The sequence below is a fragment of the Ochotona princeps genome, chromosome X (assembly GCF_030435755.1).
Source record: "Ochotona princeps isolate mOchPri1 chromosome X, mOchPri1.hap1, whole genome shotgun sequence".
NCBI lineage: Eukaryota > Metazoa > Chordata > Mammalia > Lagomorpha > Ochotonidae > Ochotona > Ochotona princeps.
This window is the reverse complement of record NC_080865.1, coordinates 37,842,971-37,868,856: the sequence shown is the minus strand read 5'-3', so window position 1 is coordinate 37,868,856 and position 25,886 is coordinate 37,842,971. Positions and strand designations below refer to the sequence as shown.

Below are 25,886 nucleotides of genomic sequence, written 5' to 3'. Positions count from 1 at the left end.
ATAACTGGTGAACTATTAACACCACTTGAGCAAGGATCTCAGAGCATGCCCCACATCCGGGACTTGGGGTGGGTGGGAAACTGGGTGGGGCTTCTCCCTCAATATCCCCCTTTACCTCAGATACAAGAAGGAAACAATATGGACATAATAGTCTTACCCACTTCCCTATAGCCCCTGAACCTTTTTACCGTAATTAACTATGTAAAGATTCTCAACAACATAATTAAAAAATAAATAAATAAATAAATAAAAAAGAGGAAAGTTCATCTCAATCAGTGCTTAGGTTAAGAAACTAGAAAAGCACCAAGTAAATGAATTAACATTACAGTTGAAGGAACTAGAAACACAACAACAATAAAGCAATCTCAATATCAGTAGGAAAAAAAGAAATAGCCCAAACAAGGAAGGAAATAAAACAAAAGAACTATACATAAGATCGATGAATCAAAGAACTGGTTCTTTGAGCAAGTCAACAAAATAGACTATTTCAACTAATCAAAAAAAGGAGGGAGAAGATACACACCTTGTCCAGAGACAAGAAAGGAAATAAAACAACAGATATTTTGGACATACAGAAAATTATTAGGAACTATTACAAACAACTATATGCAAACAGACCAGAAGACCTGGAAGAGATTGATAGATTTTTTGGACACATACTGTGGGGAGCGGCCGATCCCACATGGATGAGGGGCTTCAAGATGGCGGCTGGCCGAGTGCCAGGAGGCAGGACTTGTTCCCGCCAGTGGGCAGGCAGGAGGTCACAAGGATAGGCTAATTCCCCTCGCTGCGATTGCTGGCCTATCAGATAGCGCCCCGTGGACCACGTGCAGAAGTGATTGGTGGAAGAACTATATGTAAGCAGCTCGCTTTCAGCAATAAACGCTCTTTGGTTTGTGACATTCTGGAGGCCCTTACGTGGGGAATGGGGGAATACAGAAACGGGAAGATTTGGGAAGAAGGGTGGTGGAAAACGGGAGGAAGGGTGGCGAAGAAGCGGGTAGGAAAGCTTAGACAGACGGGGACAGGAGCAGCGGAGAAAAGGTTTTAAACGCAGCCGCTTTTGCCAGTTTTTCCCGGACCTCCAAGAATATTCCTCGTCATTTTAGTGTCGCTGCAGGGCGGCGACAACATACAATCCGCAAAAATTAGACCTATAACACAGACTAAGATCTACTCAGTAATTAAACCCCCCCACCACCAACCTAGAAAAGTCCTGAACCAGGTGGCTTCATTGCTGAATTCCACCAAACATTTCAACAGAAATTTACCCCAATTCTCCACAAGCTTTTCCAACAATAGAAAGGGAGTCAATTCTTCCAAGCTCTTTCTATGAAGCATGTATCACCTGAATACCAAAGCCAGATAGAGACACAACAGAAATAGAAAACTGCAGATCAATATCTTTGATGAACATAGACATGAAGATCCTCAACCAAATACTAGCCAATAGGATTTAACAGCACATTAGACAGATTACTCACCCAGACCAGGTGGGATTCATTCCAGACACGAAGGGATGGTTCAGCATTCACAAGTCAATAACTGTGATATACCACATCAACAAATTGAAAAATAATATCTATGTGATCATCTCAATAGGTGCGGAGAAGGCATTTGATAAAATCCAATAAAACTTCATGTTGAAAACCCTAAGCAAGGCAGGCACAGAAGGAACATTCTGATGGTTACCATGGTTGTAGGAAGTGGGTGGACACCACTGTGACCTCAGCCAGAGATCTGTCACACCACAAAGGCAGCCAAGGTCACTTACGGGACAACGATGGGCAAAGACCAACATTCCTGCCCTATCAAGGCCTAAGCAGAGCTGATGCCAGCACCCACATCAAAAGGGGTATGAAACCTTTGTCCCTACTACCCAGCTTGTCTTTCCCACTTGCTGTCACCTCTTTTCCTGCTCAGTCCTCTGCTGTGCAGGGAAAGACTCAGAAACTGACTTCTCTTTTCTTAATAAAGGCCCTGTTTATACTCGGCCAGTGTTTTCCTTTCACGGTTGGTCAGTAAATTTAACATTTTGGTGCTAACAACCCAGGACACGGGTTGTAGACCTGCTCCCACCTGTGGAGCCTGGGTGTCCACACTTCTCTTTGAGCCGCTTACCTCCTGGAACATTTGCTGGCCCCAGAGTGACAGCCAGGAACCAGGTAAGCCCCTCCACCTAGCCCCTCGCATCTTCAAAGTCTTCTTCACTGTTTGGTCAGTTGAAGCTATGCACGTTGGACACCGTTTGAGCTCTCAGTGTCTAGGGATATGTCTCACTCACTGATGACTTGTTCTTTTGGGCAGTCTGGATGCTGACAGAGCTACCTGTGTCTAGGGAGATGTCCCATTCACTGGCCTGCCCTCGTAGGGAAATCGTGTTCTCATTCTAGTTCACCTCTCAAGGCGAGGACACTTTCCTTGAGCCCGAAGTAGCCTTGAGATAATCAAGACAGATTGGACAACTCACAGTTTCGTGCATATGATCCCCAGGCTCCACTGGGATGTCTATTGGCTAATTTCAAAGGCATGGAACTAGGCCAAAACTTAGACCGCAAACATCTTATCCCTTAGACAATGATTCAAAATGACATGTGGAGGGCATGTTCAATTTTAATATCCTCACAAAATTGGACAATTTCTGTCACCGCAATAGCAAGTGGTCCAAGATGTCTTATTGCAGACCTTTTGGGACCTCCGTTCCTGCCCTTAGCTTTGCTCTTTCTGTTCTGTGTCCCAAGTTCTCCTGGCTCTGTGGACTCCTTGAATCCAAAGGCTGATTATACTTTCTTTGTGCCACCTGGAGTTCTGGGATTCTCCCCAACTCCTGCTCTCCCTGCTCTCCCTCCTTCTCTTTCTCCCCTCCTCTGACACCGTTCCCACTCTTGGTTCCAACTCTCCTGACTCAGAATCTGCCATTTCTACATCCACTACTTCTCTCAACCAGCTGGAGCCATCTCCACACCTGCCTCTTCCTCATTCTCCTTTGTATCCACAGCTGCTGCCCCTGGAAATGTCACATCTACATTCTTCATCGAAATTGCTCCTCCCCCTTCCACTTGTACTAACCTGAGTCACAGCAATTTACCTGCATGGTCTTTTACTCCATTTCCCCCTGCCCTCCTCCCTATAGCACCACCTGACTTTCCTATGTCTTCATCTACCTCTCCTCCTCCCACCCAGCAACCTCAGGGCTAAACTCTCTCTGAATCTCTTCCGCTTTCCTCAGCAACAGTCACTATTACTTTTCCTGTCCTCCTCCTTCTTTCCTGGACAAGCCACTCTGCCCACAGCTGCAGTTTTTTTTTTTTCCCTCAAGGTCATTTTAACTTTTTGTTCTTTCTCTCTTTATCAAATTCCCTACCCCCATCCCCGCCAGTCAGGAGAGGCAGGATAGAAAATACAACTAAACAGGACAACAGCATTTTAAAATACACATGTTATTGTAACATTTCATTTTAAGTGGATTTTTTTTAAAGATTTATTTTTATTACAAAGTCAGATATACAGAGAGGAGGAGAGACAGAGAGGAAGATCTTCCGTCCGATGATTCACTCCCCAAGTGAGCCGCAACGGGCCGGTGTACGCCGATCTGATGCCGGGAACCAGGAACCTCTTCCAGGTCTCCCACGCAGGTGCAGGGTCCCAATGCATTGGGCCGTCCTCGACTGCTTTCCCAGGCCACAAGCAGGGAGCTGGATGGGAAGTGGAGCCGCCGGGATTAGAACCGGCGTCCATATGGTATCCCAGGGCTTTCAAGGCGAGGACTTTAGCCACTAGGCCACCCTGCCAGGCCCTCATTTTAAGTGGATTTTAACCAGTTAATAACTAAGCTTCCTAGTTACCTCCAGAAAAATGTAGATGTGATTCTGTTAAACTGTACCCTTATCTGCAGCTATTTTCATATTGAGATAATTCTTGTGTTTTCTGCATTTCATTAGATTTTCATTGCTTAAAATCAGCAAAGTTATGTGCTTGTCTTAAAGAAATTTGAGTAATCACTTTATGTCGATAACTAATCTGATCTACATTGTCATGTAAAGATTCAGTTTCAACCAGATATTTTAAGCCTTCTTGGCATCCTTGACAGGCATTTAAAAAAGCCCAAAAGTTTCAGATTTTGGCATTTTGACATTTGCAGTAAGGCCTCCTGCAAATATAAAAGGATTTATCTCTCTCTTTTTGTAGAAACAACAACTAATTAGGCTAGTTAGACTCCATCAAATATACTGTCAAGGTGCAAAGTGATGCAAATTTTTGTTATGTTGGAGTACTCCAGTTGCACAGGTCTAATAATCTTTTATGTTGTCCCTAAAGGTTGTTACCTCAATTCAAAAGGATCTAAAAGTTACACCTTTTTGTACAATCCTGTATGTGCTTCCTAGGATGAACAAACAAATGCCTCTTATCAATTACACATGTTATGGTTCCAGCCATACCTGTTTGAACAATGTTGAAAATCTGCTTACCTGTATCAACCAACTTATTCATGTTATTCTCATTGTTTTCTCTAATGTGCGATGTAAGTTCATTGTAAGCCTGTGCGCTTACCTCAAATTTATAGCCGACATCCACATTAGCCTCAATTCCTCATTGACCTCTGAGGAATGGACTCACATCTTACAGGTGGCCAGAGATCACATGGACCAACAACAACACCTTACTGACCAGACCTTCCCACCAGGTGCTCAGACACTCCCTCATGTGCTGCTGGACTATCAAGACAGTCAATAGGGCTGCCTCAATGGGACTCACGTTATTCAATGTCTCCTGACTGACGTACAGATGGGTTCCAACAAACTGGTAAACTTTGATAAGTTATGGGAGATCACAAAGGACACGGATAAAAATCTGGCACTGTTCCTGGACAGGTTGTCTGAGGCTCTTATTAAATACACTAAATTAGACCAGAAATCTCCCTCGGGGGGCCACAGTTTTGGCAATCCATTTTACTTCCCAGTCTCCAGATATTCGAGCCAAGGAGGGTCCTCAAATCCTTATTCCAAGAACTGGTAAAAATGTCATTTAGAGTCTACAACGCTAGTGAGGAGATGGCCAAACAGGCGAGACAAAGTTACAGAAAAAAAAGCAGCTCTCCAATCCCAGGAATTGTTGGTGGCTTTTCGCCCAGCTGTATGTTGTGGGGCCCAGGCATCGCCGGGCCTGTTTGTACTTACCCGGTTTTCTTTAACAGGTGGTCATTAAATCTACCACATTCTACTACACAGTCAAAACAATTTATGAAAAACCCAATGCCAGCATCATACTAAAAGGGGAAAGATTGGAAGCTTTTTCACTGAACTCTGGAACTAGACAGGGATGCCCCCTGTCACCACTACTCTTCAATATAGTATTGGAATACTTGACAGAGCTATTAGCAAAAAAAAAGGAATCCAAGTTAGAAATGAGAAACTGAAATTATCTCTATTTGCAAATGACATAATTCTGTACATAAGAGAACCAAAAGACTTAGTCAAAAGACTATTGGCACGGTAGCAGAATACAAAATTAATGAACACAAATTGATGGCACTAGTGTACACAAATAATTCCATGGCTGAGAAAGAAATTGTAAGTCCAGTCCCGTTTAAAATAGTGGAGAGGAATCTTAAATACCTAGAAATTAAGCTAACCAAATATGTGGAAGACCTCTATGATGAAAACTGCAAAACATTTAAAAAAAAAAGAAATAGAAGAAGACATTGAAAAAATGGGCAAAGGAAATGAACAGACATTTTTTTCAAAAGAACAGATTCAAATGGCTAACAGACACATGAAAAGATGCTCTGGCGCTCTAGCCATCAGGGAGATACAAATGAAAACCACATTGAGGTACCACCAAACTCCAGTGAGACTGGCCTACATTCAGAACTTGAAAAACACCACCTGCTGGCGTGGATGTGGGCAGAAAGGCTTCTCCTTCACTGCTGGTGGGAATGTAGGCTAGTACAACCACTTTGGAAATCAGTATGGAGAGCGCTTGGAGAATTGCAAATAAACCTGCCATATGACCCAGCTATCCCGCTCCTAGGAATATACCCAATAGAAGTGAAACCTGCACGTTAGAAAGTGATATTTAATCCTATATTTACAGCAGCACAATCTACAATAGCAAAGACATGGAAAAAATCCATATGCCCAACCAAAGGGAAGTGGCTAAAGAAACTGCAGTACATTTACTCTGTGGAATATTATTCAGCCATTAAGAAGAATGAAAGTATAACATTTTTCAACTAGATGGTCCCAACAAGAGACCATTATGCTCACCGAAATAAGTCAATCCCAAAAGGACAAATACCATATGTTCTCTCTAATATGAGGAAATCTTCATGCAAATGGTAAGTTCAATAACCAATTCCATACTGTTTTTGCTACATCACATGTGTTTTGATGTTTTTGATTTCGTTTCTTCTAAATGGTTTCTTTTATCTTGTCGAGCTCATTGCTGGCTCATGGAGTGATTGCATGGTGGCATCATTTTACCCAATAGGTTTTTTGTGTCTCTTTTTTGTCACCCATGCATTGGTTATTCAGTGGCAAATTTTTCGACTCCGTGTTGTTGTAACCTTTGTTGTTGTTGTTGTTTTTTAACTTCATACCTGTTGTTGACTTTGTTTCGTGGCTTCTCATTCGAGGAAATGTACAGTGATGGCATAGTAGAGATACATACCCGAATGTAAATATGTAAAGATACAATGTAATATGCACGCCTACTTCCAAAGCAAAGATGGGCCCCCAATGAGACTGTTGGACATATCTAGACAATGGGACACTGGACTGTCTCACATTGTCTGTATCAGCAATGCCAGGGCACACTTAAATAACAGACTGATAGAATCATGACTCCTTGTGTAGGAATATACTAATGTAATAATATGGGGAAAATCAGTCAGGGGGTAGGAATTTTTTTGGGGGGGAATTCCACACCCTGTGGAATTGTAGCATAAAATTCAAAATAAATTTTAAAAAGAAAAAAATCATATAATGATAACAAAATTCTTATATCCTATACATATAATTTTAAGACCATAGTGATACTTCCAACAATTGTTTTCCTTCCTCTCTCATCCTCATTCTCCCCTTACCCTCTTTTCTTATTTCAGAACATTGTATTAACAGCAGGAAATACATTTATATATGACCATGAGAAAATCAACAATTCAAACATTTTTTTCTAGTAATTTTTCTAGTAATTTATAGTAAGTTTTATAGTAATTTTATAGTAAAAATTTTATAGTAATATATATATTATATAATTTATCTGAAAGATAAAATTACACACATATCCAGACACAGACATTTTCCATCTGTTGATTCACTCCCCAAATGGTCACAGTGGACAGAACTGGACCAGGGAGAGCCAGTTGCCTGGAACTCCATCTGGGTCTCTCACATTCATAGAAACGATCCAAGTACCTGGACCATTCTCTGCTACCTCTCAGGGTCATTAACAGTGGACTGGGTCAGAACTCGTAAATCTAGGACTTAACCCAGGGTTCATGTGTGCAGTCAGTGTTGCAGGTGGTAGCTTAACATGCTGTGCCACAATACCGCCCCCTCTCACAATTTCTAGTCAATGTTTAACAGGAGGTTTTAAGCAAGCACTGTAAGACAAGAAGAATTCCTTCTGTGTGCCTTCTTTCTCTGTTACTTTCCCTGAATAAATAGGTAACAAATAAATAAAAGTATTTTTATAGAAGAAAATTAGCAAAATATATCAAAATTATAAAGAAAATAAAGCTGACATGGACAATACAAATATGTATGTAGGAGGGCTCGGCGGCATGGCCTAGCGGCTAAAAGTCCTCGCCTTGAATGCCCCGGGATCCCATATGGGCACCGGTTCTGGTCCCGGCAGCTCCACTTCCCATCCAGCTCCCTGCTTGTGGCCTGGGAAAGCAGTTGAGGACGGCCCAATGCATTGGGACCCTGCACCCGCGTGGGAGACCCGGAGGAGGTTCCGGGTTCCCAGCTTTGGATCGGCGCGCACCGGCCCGTTGCAGCTCACTTGGGGAGTGAATCATCGGACGGAAGATCTTCCTCTCTGTCTCTCCTCCTCTGTGTATATCTGGCTGTAATGAAATGAATAAAATCTTTAAAAAAAAATATGTATGTAGGAGATCTGGTAAAATCTGCAAATTATCCACCAAGAATAAATAATAAAGTTTAATAATTTTGCAAGATACAAGATCAAAATAAAAATAGCTTTTGTGTTTTGTATGCTAAGATACTAGAAATCGAAATTTTAAAAAATATTTTGATTACCATAAAAATGTGTAAATACTTAAGGACAAAATTGAAGAAGATGTTTAAGACCTGAACATCTATAGAGTGAAACTACAAATATTGCTAGAAGAAATTAGAGAAGACCTAAATGAATCAAAATATATGCATTATTCATGTTAGAAAATTTGATATTATTAAGACTAATACTTTTAAGATGCTTCAGTTATCCCTAAATTAATCTATAAATTTCAACAATTCTCATTAAAATCACAGCTGAATTGTTTTCCAAATAAATGTATTGATCCTAAAAATCACTTGGAACCAGAGAGGCAAAACTGTTTTGATTCAAGATTAAAGTTAGTGGAATTTTGCTCCTTGATTTTTGAATCTATTGTAAAAACAATCCATAAAGTTTTTTTTCTGGCATAAAAATATATGTATAGATATACGGTGTATATTGCAAGTCCATAATTACACAGATCAGTGGTGAAATCTACTGAATGTCTATATGAGAAAAACTTTGTACCATATATTCAAATTAATTCAAAATGGCTCATGGATCTATCTGTAAAACCTCCAGGTATAAACCTTCTAGAAGACAATCTTTGTACCTTGGCGTAATGAATTGGATTGCAATTCCTCCTGTCAGGTTCATATGTTGAAGCCCTAACCATTAATGTCAAATGGATGTCGAAACAATAGCTATCATTCACTGCACTCTTACTGTGTGCTAGCCAACTGTTTTATGTTATTCACAACCATAGCGTAAAGTAGCTGTCAGTATCCCTGCTTTCTAGACTTGAAAATTGGAGCTCAGACAGGTGAAGTTAATTTTTTAAAGCCACCAAGTAGTGGAGCTGGAATATCAGCTTATACCTTTTGAACTACAGGTATTCTGATAAAAGAAGAATTTTTCATGCATAGATTTTGCATGGAAGCCTGACAAAGAAACAAAAAATAGACTTCTGTGGTTTAAACAGAGGTAGGGACCAAGAACCCGTGTAATGATTTTTTTGTTAGTGGCAACTGACAGTGCTCTGTGGCTAGCATTGACTTAAATAGTCATCATGTATATGGGGGAATCTCAACTGAACTTGAGCTGTGGTTATGCAACAAGGTGGAGGAATCCACCATGGTGGGAGGGTATGGGGAGGGGGGGGGAGAACCCAAGTATCTATGTAACTGTGTCACATAATACAATGTAATTAATGAAGTTAAATAATAAATAATTAAAAAAATAGTCATCATGTATTAACTCATTTAATCCTCATAAATCCATATGAGGAAAAAAGTGTTAATATCCCCATTTTTCAGATGAGAAAATCGAGGTTCAGAATGGTTGGAATGCTTGCGGGGTCACAGAGCTAGAAAGGGATGGAGCTGAGATTAAAATGCAGGTACCCTGGCTCTATAGCAAACAACCTTAGGACTCTCAAATACTTTTGAAAATCACTGTAATCCTTCACACTACTCCTACACTACACACTACAATAGACGGTATCCTGCCCATCAAGGTGCCCTATGCATATTCATGCCTTTGATCATACTGTTCTACCTGGAATATCCCCCTTGTTCAAGTTATCTAAATTGTCTGTATCCTTCAGAGTTCACATAAGTCTCACTTCTTCCAGAAAGTTTTCCCTAAAAACTTGACTGTTAAATGGTTTTCTTCCTCTTGGAATGCCCTGCATATGAAGTCTGAATCACATAAGATTTGTGTGTCATCATCCAATACATTGGTTCATGAAGTATATTCCAGGAAGCTCTCAGATTAACGAAGATGCCTCAGGGACTGTCTGGCAGGAGAAAGGGAGTTTTAAACATGTGAGGATCCAGGAACCCAGGCTTGATTCCATGCTCCAATAAAAGCAGTTCCTTTTTTTTATGTTCTTCGGGTACAACTTCCGCATACAATTATACATGAATAAAAGGTCTGTTGATATCAATGAGACAAAGATGTGACAAACTGCTTAAGATGTGTCTTACCTTTTGATTGTAAGATCAAACCATAAGAAATTTATTTTTGTAAGTCAATAGCGGTCAAATACTTAACATTTTCCTATGGTTCAAACTAACATGTACTTGTTTTGTGTTCCTGATCTCGCCTGCATTTTCCAGCATAGTTTGGAAGAAAGTCACAGGAGGCTTTAAAAGAACCTGTGTAGCGGAGACAAGAAAAGTTTTGGAGAAAAGTAGAACGAGCTTGGGAGGGGATGGAATACACATACACCAGAAAAATGATAGTTTGGGGCTGTGAACATTCTGTGGTCTCTCAAAATATTTCAGCTGCTGCTTGAAAAGCTCTTTGTAAGCTCCAATTAACCCAGCAATAGGTCTGGGAGCAGAGCATGCGTTGTAAATAGAAGGCCACCAAAATGGAATGTGGCATACTTCTTGAAAGCGGTTCTTAAATATTTTGTCCTAAAGGCATATTTTGGATAATGCATCTGAGTTCCACGTGAAAAAATGTTCTTGTCAACCATCCTTGGAGAAAATCCATTTTATTTTCATTAGATGTGCATAAGAAATGATTATTTGCCCAAGTTGAATTGCCTTTGTAAAGTGATCTTTACAGAAATAGAATGTCGTTTCCTTTATTGCAGTGGCTGGCACAGGATCTTCCTCTGAGTCAATACTTAGAGATTGCTAAGGAGAATATTGCCTTTCAAACTATTATAGACTCTCATGACAATGTAAAATACAGGCTTGAAGGGTTCTAATAACCAACCGCTTTAGCATATAAGGCTCTATACCATAGTCCCCAAAGCTATGCTGCTGTGTGGCCAGCAGAGGGAGGACAAGTCCAGAAGACAACACTTTCCCAGCAGAAGAAACAGCAGCAGGAAAAGCCAGGAAACTGTCAACAGAGTCCACTACTTAACATTTTCCCAAACTTTGTTAAAGGATTTTCACAGGATTCCATGTGGCAGACAGAGTGTGTATCTGGCTAAATGTATTTAAATCATGGGAAACGAAGCATAGGGAGAAGAGCCCAGACTTTTCTCAGAGGCTTCTTCGGTTGCCTCAAAACATAAGGAAGAGGAGTTGAGAAACAGCTTGTTGGCTCTGGATCTGTTCAGTCCGATGCTAGAATTCTGACTGACGCCTAGAACTGGCAGGACTCAGGAAGGACCCTACCTACACAGGATGCCTGTAGGGTGAAGTTTGAGAACCAAGGTACAGAGGGAAAGAATTTTGACTATGGATACAGAGCTGACTTAATACTATATAGTGCTACAGACTACCTGGGTAACCGTAGGGAAGTATTTTTGAGTCTGAGTACCTATTGCCTTATATATAAAGTGGAGATAATACTGCTAACATCCTAGCAGTCTTTTGGGGAGAAAAAGGCAAATGTCCATGAAGGGCCTGGCATGGAGTAAGCATTTGATGAGAGACTGTTATTGCCTGAGTGTCAAGAAATGAGCATGGTGGGAATTCTCAGTGCATCTCACATCCTTCCTTTCTAAAAGGGAAACATAGCAGGAAAGCAACATAAAGATTGACAGAGCTACATATTGAACAAATGCATATTCTTCTAGAGGAAGCAGAAATACAGAAGTGATATAGAGCTTAAATGTGGGCCACTGGTGGGGGGCGCGGGGAGGGGAGCAGCGCAGTGGCCTAGCAGTGGTCTAGCAGCAGCCTAGCGGCTAAAATCTCTCCTTGAATGTGCTGGGGTCCCATATGGGACATTGGTTATAATCCCTGCAGTCCTGCTTCCCATCCAGCTCCATGCTTGTGGCCTGGGAAAGCAGTCCAGGATGGCCTAAAGCCTTGGAACCCTGCACCTGCATGGAAGACTTGGAGGAGGTTCCTGGCTCCTGGCTTCAGATTGGCACAGCACCAGTCGTTGTGGACTTGGGGGAGTGAATCATTGGGTGAAAAATCTTCCTCTCTGTCTCTCCTCCTCTGTGTATATCTGACTTTCCAATAAAAATAAATAAATTTTTTTAAAGATTTATTCATTTTTTTTTTTATCACAGCCAGATATATACAGAGGAGGAGAGACAGAGAGGAAGATCTTCCGTCCGATGATTCACTCCCCAAGTGAGCCGCAACGGGCTGGTGCGCGCCAATCCGAAGCCGGGAACCTGGAACCTCTTCCAGGTCTCCCACACGGGTTCAGGGTCCCAATGCATTGGGCCGTCCTCGACTACTTTCCCAGGCCACAAGCAGGGAACTGGATGGGAAGTGGAGCTGCGGGGATTAGAACCGGCGCCCATATGGGATCCTGGGGCTTTCAAGGCGAGGACTTTAGCCACTAGGCCACGCCACCGGGCCCAAAAATAAATAAATTTTTAAAAAATTGTGGGCCTGTGGGATTCAACACGCATGTATCTTCAATTATATGTGTGTGTGGATGAGTATGTGTGTGTGTGTGTGATTTTCACGTTAAAGGGTGGATTCAAGTTCAAGGGATGAGTGAAGTGGGAGCTTTGAGACTCAGCATCATGTGGGATGAAAATCCTCACAGTCGTCTGGGAAGGAATCCCTATATTTCCGTTTATATTTTTGATTAGCTCATAAATAATAGTAACAAAAAGTTTAAGCTAAAAATGTGTATAGTGAAGAGGATGCCTCCCTTCCCAGGCTCTCAGTCTCCAGATTCACAGTTCTCTAGGCGATTATTCAGGGATTCTTGAATCTTCACACACCTGATAACCGACCTGCACACGGTCTTCTGATTCTTGCTTGTACATTGTATTCTGTGTCTACATGTTGAGGTCCATTTAATTCTGGTTAATGGCTACCTAATATTCTATCATATACACATGCCATAATTTAGTTGACAAGTACCTGACAGACATTTAGATTGTTTGCAATTAACTTCCTGATTCAGGGCCTGCAGTGCGGCAATAACAAGTTAAGCCGCCCATGTAACACTGGCATCCCATATGGGCACAGGTTCATGTTTGGCCACTCCACTTACAATCTGGCTCCTTGCTCATGTGCCTGGGAAAACAACAGAGGATGGCACAAGTGTCTGAGCCCCTGAAAACCATGGGGCAGAAGTTCCCGGCCCCTGGATTCCACTTAGCTCAGCTATGTCTCTTGCGATCATCTGGGGAGTTAACCAGATAGAAGAACTCTCTCTCCTGCTGTCTACCCCTCTAACTTTGTACCTCTGCCTTTCAAATAAAATAAAATTAATTTGTAAAAATAGATAAAAATTCCAGGTTCTAACCCTGGCAGCCCTACTTCCCATCCAGCTCTCTGCTTGTGGCCTGGGAAAGCAGTCAAGGATGGTCCAAAGCCTTGGGACCCTGCACCGGCGTGGGAGAACCGAAGGAGGCTCCTGGCTTCTGGCTTCAGATCGCTGCAGTACCTGCCGTTGCGGTTACTTGGGGAGTGACTTATCGGATGAAGATCTTCCTCTCTGTCTCTCCTCCTATATGTGTATCTGACTTTGCAATAAAAATAAAGAAACCCATTACTTTACACACTTGTAAGCATATTTGTGAGGTAAATTCCTACCAGTGGAGTCGATAGATTCAGAGGTATACAAGTGTTTAAAATGTTGTTGGATACCAAAAAAAAAAATGCCTTCTATAGACATTGTTGTAATTTTTGTTTAAAAAATTTATTTTGTTATTTTATGTTTTTAAAAAGATTTGTTTTTATTAAATTAAAGGACAGAGTTACAGAGTGAGAGAGGGAGAGACAGAAAGAGATCCCCCATCTGCTGGTTCCATCCCCACATCTCTGCAGTGGCCAGGACTGGGCCACACTGAAGCCAGGAGCCTCTTACAGGTCTCCCATGCAGCAGCAGATGGCCAGCCATTTGGCACATCTCCACTGATTTCCCATAGGGAGCTACATCAGAAGTGGAGTGTCTGGAAATGGAAATGGTGCCCAGATGGGATGCTGGCACTGCAGGCTGCAGCTTAATCTATTATGACACAGTGCCGGCCCCAACACTGATATAAATTTATATTCTCCTTAGCAATGAATGAAAATACCTGTTTCTTCACATTCTTGCTTTAATGCAATACTTACTTTTTAAAATTGGAAAGTCAGATATATAGAAAGGAGGAGAGACAGAGAGGAAGATCTTCCGTCCGATGATTCACTCCCCAGTTGGCTGCAAGAACCAGAGCTGCAGCGATCTGATCCGAAGCCAGGAGCCAGGAGCGTCTTCGGGTCTCCCATGCAGGTGCAGGGTCCCAAGACCTTGGGCCATTCTTGACTGCTTTCCCAGGCCACAGGCAGGGAGCTGGATGGGAAGTGGGGCCACCGGGGTTAGAACAGGCGCCCATATGGGATCCGGGTGCGTTCAAGACCAGGACTTTAGCTGCTAGGTTACTTTGCCAGGTCCTAATACAATACCTACAAACCTTTTAAATATCATGTCAATCTGATAGATAATAAATGTCACCGTGCATTTTCTTTCTTTTCTTTCTTTATTTCTTTTGCATTTTCGTTCTTTTTTTAAAGATTTATTTGAAAGAGTTTTATTTTGAGAGGGACATCTTTCATCCAATGGTTCACTTCCCACATGGCCACAACTGATATTTTGAAGCCAGGAGCCTGAAACTCTATCCGGGTCTCACCCTTGGGTGCAGGTCCCCAAGTACTTGGGCAATCTTCAGCTTTTTTCACAAGTGTATAAGCAGGGAGATGGATCAGAAATGGAGCAGCTGGGACTCTCTTGAACCAGTGCTGCTCTGACATAGGAAGCTGGTGTTGTAGACAGTGGCCCTACTGCAATGCAGGCTCCAATATTTCCTTCTGCAGGTGTATAGAAGAATATATATATATATCCTATACCTATGTGCTTATATAAATATACACATTACATATCTTATAAAAGGATATTCATATACTTTATCAACTTCGTATAGTTGACCTTTCGGTCTTATTAATATTTACTTATGTTTTCAAATTTTTGTATTTATTTTTAAATTTTTGTTTATTTTTATTTGATTTGAAAGAGAGAAAGCCAGGGAAAGGAAGAAGGAAACAGATAAATAGGGAGATATTCTCCATAGCAGTTCACTCTCCAAAGGCCTGTACAGTCAGGGCTGGACCACAGGGAAGCCAGGAGGCTGAAAAGCCAGATTTCCCACGGGAACCCAAGTACTTGGGCCATCATGTGCTGTCTGCAACCATCTTTACTAGTGAGAAGCTAGGATACGGAGCAGAGTAGCCTGGAGTTGAACCAGGACTTCCACGAGGGAATACTAAGTGGTATCTCAAATGCTACACAAAATGCACCGGGCCAAGCAAACTAGCCCTCTGTGACAGGAAATGCAAATATTCATGGTTCCATTTTATTTTTCGTTGTCATGCAGAAAAGCTGAGATTTGCATAGTCAGGCTTATTCTTTCTTTCACCTGTGGAAATAGGTATGCTGTCTGCTCAGTACATTTACTGAGTAATCCATCCTTTCTCTCTAGTGATTTCAAACACCACTTTTGCCATGTACTGCGTTCCTTTATGTAGTTGTACCTACTTCTTAATTTCCTAACTCTGTTATTCTGATCTGTCAGCCAGCCCAGGATAAGTCCTAGCTGTCACTTCTGCGTGAGGAGTCTGGGGAAGCTACAATGTCTTTCTCAGTTTTCTCACTTGCAGAGTTCAAGTTCACTAACCTCATAGCGTTGTAAGAATTGCAAGAGAAAACTGGTATGAGCATGCTTTGGAAACTGCCAGTACTACAAAGCTGACCTCCTTGTTATAGAAACCTGGAAGAAAATGTGATATGGATTCACTTAAGGCATTGGGTGAAAAACAGATAAGACTTTCAATTTCTTCGCAAAAATAAAAAGCAGCAGCTTGTGTCCTTAAAAGGGGGGGGGGGTTGTTTCCAGCAAAATGAAAGGAAGTTGACGTCAATTGTATTACCAGTGAAGTAATACAATCTTAGGATCTGAAAGATATCCAATCAGCGTTAGTGTTTGTGATAGGGGCTGTGTAAGGGTTAATGTGGGGGGCAGGGTGAAGAGGGCTGTAAAGGCAGGAGTCTAGAAATAACCCTCGTGGAAAGAGACACTAGAGCGAGTTAAGGGGAAACAGCCTGGGGTGCTGAGTCATGGGAAACGGAGCAGAAGTGTGGCTCACTGAAAGGGCAGGTGGGGAATTTGTGTTCCTGTACTTTTTACTGCTGAGTGACTCCCCCAAATCACATGCAGATGAGCTGGAAAAGGCTTTAGAAGTCAGGTACTGTAGTTCCCCAGTTTAAAAAATTCGAAAATTCACATCATAGATCTGAAAATCAGCGAAAAGTATTCACTGTTCTGGTGTTAACCATCAAATCCCCCTCCCCCCAAATTTCCACATGAACAGTCCTTCGGCCTGTGCTGGTGCAAAGGAGACAGTTGGCAAGAGGAGGAGAGGGAGGGCAGTGGGCAGAAACCCAGTCACTGAGATTCCGGCTGTAGGCAGCAGGTGGCCTTGGAAGGGGTGTGTTGGGGAGGGGAACAGCAGGATGAATAACAGGCTCCTGGGGAAGGAGCCACCTGGGACCTGCCCTGAGCTTCTTAGTAAGACCAACTGTGGCTTGTGGGTGGCAAGGCAGTGCTGTCGGCCCAGAGCCACATGTCTGGGAGCGTGTTTAAGGTACCTGTTATGGGGCCGCCTCAGTGGTCGGGGCTGGGGTTGCTTCTCTGTGCCAGCACACTGCTGCTAGCTCTGCCCAAAAGTGCCAGGTCTCAGGGTGAGTTCTGCCACCACTGGATGGATAGCGCCCAGGTACTGCATGGAGGCTTTCAGTGTCCAGAGGGATATGATACGCCCACTGCCACTTTATGCTGTGGGACCTGTTTTCTGCGCTACTGCTGCGCCGCCCCTGAGGGGCGACTGGATCAGGCACAGTGTCCCGAGACGGTGCCCTGGGACTCCGAAGAGGCCGTGCTTGCACCTCCGGAAGGTACTCCCAGGACTGGAAGGGGGACAGAGGGGAGTCAGACAGGTGGGAGGAGGGAGATGGGTATGTGCCCTGTTACATGGAGGTTCAGACGATCTTTGCTGAAATCCCATTTCCAACAAATCCTGTGTGATTTTAGGTCAGGTGGAGGGTTTCTTAGAATCTGCTTCCCCATTGGCTTCCTGCTTTCTTCAGGTTGAAAGGGGGCTATGAGAAATGAGATAGTTCCTAGGAAATATGAGAATCATTTTATACTTGAGATATATAGGCTCCAGGTTGCTTTTCCAGCCACCTTGGCCTAACTTGGGAAACTCGACACCTAGGCCCTTTGCCTCATAATTTTAGTTTCAACCTTGTGAACTGGGGAAGCAGCTCTGTATGAAATCGCTCCTGTTCACTAAGGTGTCTTCAAACATACAGAAAAAAAATGTTATTTCTTTGTTTATCCAGTAAAAATCTGATCCAGTCAGCAGAGACCTCACGCTGGAAACTATTGTTTTATCTCCTTCCCACCTGGGGATCTTTGTGAGAAGGGAGGGTTGTGGAATTTTTTGCAGCTTAGGGCTTCCAGAAAAATGATTCCTTGACTTTTATTCCCTTAAATCACTTTCTTGCATTACTCTTTCTGAGGACACAATTTGTGGTCCCGCAGTATCTCCCGCCTTAGGCCTCCCTTGGGGCCCATCCCTGCCCCCCAAGCAGCCTGGAAAGAGTTTCTCCTAATCCCCAAACCCAAAGCTGTCTCTTTGTGCCTGGGGTGGTTTTAGTTGGGGGGAGGGGGGTGGGGTGGGGTAAGGGTTGGGCAGAATAATTTTCCATTGAGGCCTCAGGGGGCTTGGTGTCAGATTTCCTCCAGCCCAGCATAGTCTGTGTGTACAGCCCTCATGGCTCATCTCCCCAGATGTTAGTGCTTAGGGTCACTCAGCAGGCCCAGGGCCGTGGACTACAACTGTTTGTGGTTCCAGGAAAACAAATATGGATTGGTGAGGAGTATAGGAGACAAGTGACATTTGCCAAGTACGTGTGTGACTGCTTGGAGAAATCAGTGTGTGAGTGTGTGTGTGTGTGTGTGTGTGTGTGTGTATGTGTGTTGGGGGAGAGGTTGACTGGAATTACTGAAGTGGGGGGAGGAAATGCCTGAGCCTACGGAATGATCTCGTAAAACAAAAGAAAGAAAGAAAGGTTCAAAGAAATTGAAATTAACATGCTCAGTTTTTCATAATACATATTTTCCAAGGGTTTTTTTGAAGATATCTCTTTAACATTTTTAAATTATTTTTATTTCTTTAATTTTATTCCTCAAACTTTTAAGATTGTACTTTGTTTTACATAGGTGATGTTTCTCCTGCCCACTAGGATTCCATTGTAAACTCTTTGCCTAGGTAGTTGAACCCAATTTTCAGGATCACTTCTGAAGTGGAGGAAAATGCTTCCTGTAATCCATAGAGTAGAGCAGAAGTGCTCAATTAGAAACTTGCAGAATTTCCCTTCTGTAGCCATAATATCCTCAAGCACTCGCTGGGGGCTGGGATCATGGCCCAAGGGGTTAAATGTAATGCTAGTATCTCATATTAGAGGGTTGGTTCGAGTACAGGCCACTCCACTTCTGATCCAACTGCCTGCTATTATAACAGAGAAGGTAGCAGAAAGATGGCCTATTTGCTTGGGCCCCTGCCACTCATATGGGAGACCAGGGTGGGATTTCTGGCTCCTGACTTCGGCCAAATTTCAGCAGTTAGCATTATTTGAGGGAATGAACCCTCAGAGGAACATGTGCTGCTCTATCTCTCACTTTCTGCTACTCTGCCTTTCAAATTAAATATTTGTCTAAAGACACTCTTCATAGTTTCCCTCTCAGTCTCTAGGTCTTCCAGAGTGCACTTTCTCTTTCCTTACGCCCATGTCGGTTTTTTTTTGTTTTGCCTGGAATTTCCATTACTTCTATTGTCTGTCAAAATCAGCAACTGGGTCTGGGGCAATGGCTAATTCCTTGCCTGGTAAGCACCAGGATCCCACGTGGGTGCAGATTTGTATCCGAGCTGCTCCACATCTCATCCAGCTACCTGCTTGTAGCCTGGGGAAGCAGCGGAGGATGGTTGAAGTCCTAGGGACCCTGCATAGCCGTGTGTGAGACCTGGAAGAGGCTCCAGGCTCTTGGCTTTGGATAGGCTCAGCTCCAGCCATTGGGATCATTTGGGGAGTGAACCAGGGGGTGGAAGATCTTTCTATCTCTCCTTCACTCCATAAAATCTGATCTGGCTTTCCAATAAAAATAAATAAATCTTAGGAAAAAAAAATGAGTAACCACCAGAAAGAGCAGGCTTTAAGTCCTCTTACTGCCAGTTATTTAGCTTATATAAGTTACTTCATATTTTAGCCCCCGTTTTTTTTTTTTTTTCCTTTGTAGGGAAGGCTGTCGTGAAGATTAGATGAATGCAGTCATAACTCTTGTCATGGCATCAAGCTTATAACAGGTTCTAAATAAGTAATATTACTTTTGTTTGAAATTCTTGGTCAGATTCCAGCTTTTCAAGAAGTCAGAATGCAACTCTTTTTCCACAACTCCCAATTTTCTATTACAGTGCTTATCAAAATCCTTTGAAGTAGATTAACTTGTTTATTGACCTCCACCGGACTAAGGTAACAATAGTGTCTCATCATTGCACTTCCTACAATAGGGAGGAGCACGGTGGCTGGCAAATAAGTACTTTGGGGAAATATTCATCAGCTTGGTCTTACTTTTCACCATGGAAGCTGTCATCTATCCTATTTCTTCATGGATACTCTCAATGGTCATCACTTTTTGTAATTGTCATAACTTTGATGATGGCGTAAGCTACCAATATTTCTCTTCAAGGCTTAAATATTTACAGGAAACATTTCGAGAATAAGGGCAGGTAGCAAGAATGACATCATTTTGGGGAGGGATATCTGCGTGATACAATTCAAATAATATTCTTCAAGTTCCTACCATTGCTCAAAAGCAGCCCTAACTGGAGTCCTTCAGACTTGCTCTTACGATTGGAGGTTTCAAAAAAAGGGATTTAAAGCCATTGCTATTAGAATATTAAGCTGATGAAATCATCTCATGTGAGGGTATGGATATTTACAGTTTCTAAAGGAGCTTGGTTCTCATATTTGCTAGTAAGTAATAGATCTCCTAGCCTAGTGGCTTTTCCACCACGGCTGCCAGAGTAGTCAAGAATTCTTGCACAATGCTTACAGTGTACAGTGCTTTTTTTATTATATATATAACACAATATATATATATATACAAGATGTATAATATGTATACACGATATATACTATATAGTATATTAGTATATATAGTATATAAATATATATGGTATATATATATTTTAAAGTAGCTTAGAAGATATTGCATTCATATTTATTTTTAACAAATTCACATGTTTTGGTGGTCCTGTGAGCCAATAAATCACTCTAATTCAAGGATTGTGTCAGCTTGAAGAGTGTGGTTTCCAGTTCAAACTCTAAATGAACCAGTTTGAGTTTCAGTAATTACTCCACTACTAGCAAGCAGTAGAGATTATAAACGCATTTCTCTAAATCCTAGACTCTTCACTTATAAAATGGACATAATATCAACACTTAGGGTGTTGAAGAAATTAAGAGATGATGTGTCTATCAGTAGGGTACAGATAAGATAAATTATGTTACAGAGACAATGGCATAGCTCCATCCTCCCCCTGACAACTCCCAAAATAATTGAACACGTTCTCTGTGAACTTATACGGAAAGATTTGCAAAATGTACTATTTGGTTGAAAATAACAAAGGGCAAAACTGTATGTGCTGCCTATTGTGGAGGGGTTGGCTGTGAAAGGTATAGATTTTTATTTGCCTTTGTTTGCCTATAGGAACATTGGAGGGATACACAGGGAAATAAACACCTTTGAGGAGGTAAGGTTTCAAGGTGACACTGTCTGGACAGGTATGAAGGTGGAAACAAGATGTAACATTGTTTATCATTTTCATTTTTGAGCCATGAAAATGCAGTTCCTAGGAAAAATATTTTGAAAACTGCAAACATTGTGTTAGCATAGAAACTTATTTGTAGTTTCCTTAAAAGACTATACTGTTCTGTGTTATGCCTGACGTTTATTCATTTTGTTTCTTTTTTAGCAATGTTACTCACTTTTTTGTTACGTTACAAATTTCTGAATATAAATGTTTGGGGAATTTTTTTAAAACCCAGCCCTACGCGCAAACTATAATTTACTGTCTTTCCCCAACATATGTATAGAACGGTTCTCTGTCGTTACCAGCTATGACTCCTCACATCAACATTTTCTTCCCACCGAAAACGATTCTGTCTTTTGGGAAATGCTTCTTAGCTCAGATAGAGTGGCCTACTCACATTTCCTCTGCACACTGTGCCTGCTTACGTCATGATTGTACTTGATTGTTTCCAGGTCACCTTTCCAATTGGTAGAGCTCCTTGTAGGATGGGGTTCATGTCTCTATTATCTCTGATTCAGTGGATTGGATCATCAGATTGGCCTTGATGATTCTAGGCTCCAGAAAGATCAGGCACGTGGGAGAAGAATCCTACAGAGCCTCCTCCAAGGACACAGCCCAGATGTGAGCCTTATCCCTGCACAACTAACTTCTCTTCACAGCTTGTTATGGGACTGCTTTACAAAATCTTAATTCCTAAACTGCCTTACAGGACAAGTCAGACACATACACATTGTCAATGACCAATCTTGTAACATTTCTGGTGAATATTCTCTTTTTTTTTTCCGAAGAATTATAGTATTTGAAAGTAGGAATGCTAGGGAGGGAAAGGGAGAGGGGGAAGGGAGATGGGAAAGGAAGGGATAGAGCGGAAGGGGAGGAAAGGAGAGCACTTCCATTTGCTGTTTCACTCCCCAGATGGATGCAATGCCCCGGTCTGGGCCAAACCAAAGTCAGGAACTCCCTTAGGATCTTCCACAGGGGTGTTAGGAGCCCACTATCTGCTCCTTTCTCAGGTGCATTATCAGAGATATGGGTAGAAAGAGGGACATTTATTTTTAAAGATATTTATTGGGCCTGGTGTGGTAGCCTAGTGGCTAAAGTTCTTGCTTTGCACATGTCAAATTCCCTTATAGGTGCTGGTTCTAATCCTGGATGCTCCACTTCCCGTCCAATTCCTTGCTTGTGGCCTGGTAAAGCAGTTGAGAATGGCCCAAAAGCCTTTGGATCCTACACCTGCATGGGAGACCCGAAAGAAACTCTTAGCTCCTGACTGCAGATCGGCTCAGTTCCAGCCATTGTAGCCACTTAGGGTGTGAACCAGCAGACAGATCTTCCTCTCTGTCTCTCCTCCTCTTTGTATATCTGCCTTTCCAATTAAAATAAATAAATCTTTAAAAAAATAGAAATAGACACAGAGAGATATTTTCTGTCTGCTGGTTCATTCCCTGAATGTCCCCAAAACATTCAGAGCTGGGATAGCTAAAGCCAGGAGCCAGGAATTCCATTTTGGTCTCCAATATGACTAACAGGGCCCTGATCCAGGAAGCTGGATCAGAAGTGGAATAACTGGAACCTGAATCAAAACTTTGATATAGGATGCTGGCATTGCAGGTGGTGGCTTAACCCACTGTGACACAATACTTGTATTTTTGAGGCTTTTAATCCTGCAACAGTCATTTATTCAGACAGGAGTCCTCACTTGTTGAGTATATCCTTTTTATCTTGGCAGAATAACCTCAATCCCTTGTTGATTTTTATTGTTCTTCTTGAGGCCTCCATCTGTCAAATTATTTTCTCTTGAGGGATAGGGACAGGAAATGAACATCATTTTAAGTTTCAGCTGGCAACAATGTTATCTTTCATTTCTTATCTTGGTTAAAGAGATCGAGGTTGGTACTGTGGCATAACGGGTAAAGCCTTTCCATATGGTGCTGGCATCTCATATGGGTGTTGAGTTGAGTCACAGCTGCTCCATTTTCAATCCAGCCCCAAGCCAATATGCCTGGGAAAGCAGCAGAGGATGGCTCAAGTGCTTGGGCCCCTGCACCCATAAGGTAGACCCGGAGGAATCTCCTGCCTCCTAGGTTTGGACTGGCCTAGCTCTAGCTGTTGTGGCCATTGGGGGAGTGGAAGAGCTTTCTGACTCTCCCTACACTCTCTCTTTGCAACTCTGTCTTTCAAATAAACCAATACAGAATGTTTAAAAAGGAGAAATAGATCAAGTATAGATAAAATAGAAAAAAAATAATGCATCGGAAAAAGCTGAGCAGCTGTGTTCAGGGCACAAGAAGTTTAGCTCTGACCTTTTTACCCTTTCCTTGACTCTGTTCTGGGACACAAAAATCTCACTGCAACACCCTGAAGATGGAGAGAAAAATTCCTTATGTTTTTGGGACATTTTGTTGTTTACAAATGCTTTTACATATGCTTTAATATGAAGTAGATATTATTACAACTTCACTGAGAATAAACTGCATTTCAGAAATGTTACTTGGTTTGTTCAAGGCGATGTGTTTACAAGTAACTCATTCAATGTGTAGGAACCAGGGCTTGTGACTGCTCATATCAAGTGTTGTTTCCACTTAACATATTGGCTTTCAAAGGAAGTACTGTGGTCCTTTGGGATATGATATTCTTCCTGTGAGATGTTCTACCAGAACATTTTCTCTTTAGGGCTGCAGGACAGATGGCTTCAGTCTGTAACAACTGTTTACCCCTTTCCCTGGGTGATTAGTGGTAAGCCATAGATCACAGGCTCATAAATATCATGTGAATTCCTTCCCCTTAAGCGCATGTACTACCTCAGGCCTACCGAAACTGAAATTCATTCCTCTTTTTTCAAAAGGCCTTAGTATGTTTTCTGTAAATTTAACATCTTGCCAGCCTGGGCAGGTTAAGTACAAGGTCCTGAAGAAAAGTTTTGACATTGATATTGCTCTAGATGTTGCCAAGTATACAAGACGTGTTTTCTCTGCTGTATATGATGACAATAAGCCATTAGTTTTTTTCTTTTTTTGTTTTTTGGAATGGCAGACTTACAGAGAGGAGAGAGAGAGAGAGAGAGAGAGAGAGAGAGAGAGAGAGAGAGAAGAGACCTTCCACGCTCTGGTTCACTCCCCAAGTGGCCGCTATGGCTGGACTTAAGCTGACCTGAAACCAAGAGCCAGAAGCTTCCTTCCAGGTTTCACAAGTGGGTACAGGGTCCCAAGGTCTTGGGGCATCCTCTGTTGCTTTCCCCAGCCACAGGCAAGGAGCTGGATGTGAAGTGGAGCAGTTGGGACACAAACTGGTATCCATATGTGATCCTGGTGCACGCAAGGGGAGAATTTAGCTACTGAGCCGTCTCACTGGATCCAGACCTTGAGCCTTGCAACTACCTGTTTCTTCTCTCCCCTCTTCATCCTAGGATCCATCTACCTGCCCTGGGTGATCGTGGGTGGCACCTTTTTCATGTTCATCATTTTGGGAATCCTCGCTGGTATTGCTTGCTTCCGGTGCTTTTGGTCCTGGAAAAGGAAGAAAGTCTGCACTGTACCTCAAAGCGTTGAACCTGCCATGCAAATCTCTAGTCCCAACTCCAGAATAAATGACTCAGAAGGCCAACTACTTCACTCCAAACCCAGTGAACCCAGTGTGAATTCAGTTCTGCATTTTACCGCTCAGGAATACCCGAACACCATCCTTACCATCCCTACCTCAGTTGGAAGGCCTCTCCACTGGCCCGTTCCCGGGCCTCCCCAGATATCTTCCTTAACTCCCAGTACAGCTATTGTACTAGCCCCTGCTCCCCTATCAACTGGTACAATTTCTTATGGACCAACTTCTGCTCTACACCCCCCAGGCACATCATTCCAGGACCCCTTGTTATATCCTGAAGCACGTTGTTGAAGGAAGCACCAAGTAAATGGAGAGGAAAAAGCTCAAACTGAGTCCAGGACTTTGAGAATGATTTCTAAAAATAAAATAAAATAAAAATTGAGTTGTCTTTCAGATAGAGGAGTGTCTCTTCTCCTTGATTTTTAATAGCAGTGCACTGTGACTACTGCCATTGCTTTCTCACAAAGAGGAAGTATTTTACCAAAGCGCAATATCACTTAGTTGATGAATTAGAAAAATTATGTCTGTAGTGGAAATGTTGTCATCAGTTTTAAGGTGGTCTTAAGGTCTCTGAATATGTGAAAAATGTGTCTTATGTTTATATGCTGAAGAAAATGGATAAAAAGTTAATATTTCACTTGTGTTTCTAATGTTCACTGCAGTGTTAACCATTTAAGTTTCCAGTTGGAGGCTGGGTTCCTAAAAGATATATGAAGGATTTTGTGTGTTTAGCTCATACTGGGAGTTGTGGGAATTTAACTGTCATCTATCTATCTATCTATACACATCTATATGTATTGCCTCCTTTTCAGGGCCAGTATTGATCAGCTAGAGATCAAAGAGAGCTAGAGGTCAATGGAGGCTGAACCTGAACTTAACTTCCAGGAGAAAGTAAGATTTCTATAAAAAAAGATTGCCAGTTGTGAATTTTAAAGGCAATGGAAAACAATTCCTTATTCTTTCTTAAGCTGAAGGCTGCTAGTGCTAATGGATAGTATGGCCTCTGAGATTATTAATTAAATGCTTTGTAAGAGGTAACCATGCAGAGCTCTTCAGAGTAATTGAAATGGCTTAATATGCAAGTGTGTTTACAATTGCTAATGAACAACTCTCTTTGACACCAGATAACCAGGTGGAGGAGAATTATTCTTAATTCACTTAGGAATAGTTTCTTTTAACCCTGGAACTAAGGAAAAATGAGTTAGAAACCTC

General features: G+C 42.1%; 1 protein-coding gene across 2 annotated transcripts; it reads left to right on the top strand.

The window, feature by feature from the left end:
* The first annotated feature begins 1,720 nt into the window (after positions 1 to 1,720).
* On the top strand, positions 1,721 to 25,007 carry LOC101521102 (protein shisa-1-like). 2 transcript variants are annotated; one of them, XR_009244567.1, is made up of 2 exons: positions 1,721 to 1,855; positions 24,484 to 25,007. XR_009244567.1 is itself a non-coding variant. In XM_004595258.2 (2 exons), the coding sequence occupies exons 1-2, from the start codon at positions 16,767 to 16,769 to the stop codon at positions 24,963 to 24,965; spliced, it is 813 nt and encodes a 270-aa protein (XP_004595315.2). In that variant the 5' UTR covers positions 16,730 to 16,766; the 3' UTR covers positions 24,966 to 25,007. The 2 variants fall into 2 exon arrangements, 1 of the variants encoding a protein (XP_004595315.2); XM_004595258.2 differs by lacking the exon at positions 1,721 to 1,855 and adding an exon at positions 16,730 to 17,097.
* Positions 25,008 to 25,886: the final 879 nt, after the last annotated feature.

Coding starts and splice junctions, on each gene's coding strand:
- LOC101521102 (XM_004595258.2), top strand. CDS start 16,767: ATGTCTGGGAGCGTGTTTAAGGTACCTGTTATGGGGCCGCCTCAGTGG. Junction 17,098..24,483: donor CGTGCTTGCACCTCCGGAAG/GTACTCCCAGGA, acceptor TCTTCATCCTAG/GATCCATCTACCTGCCCTGG.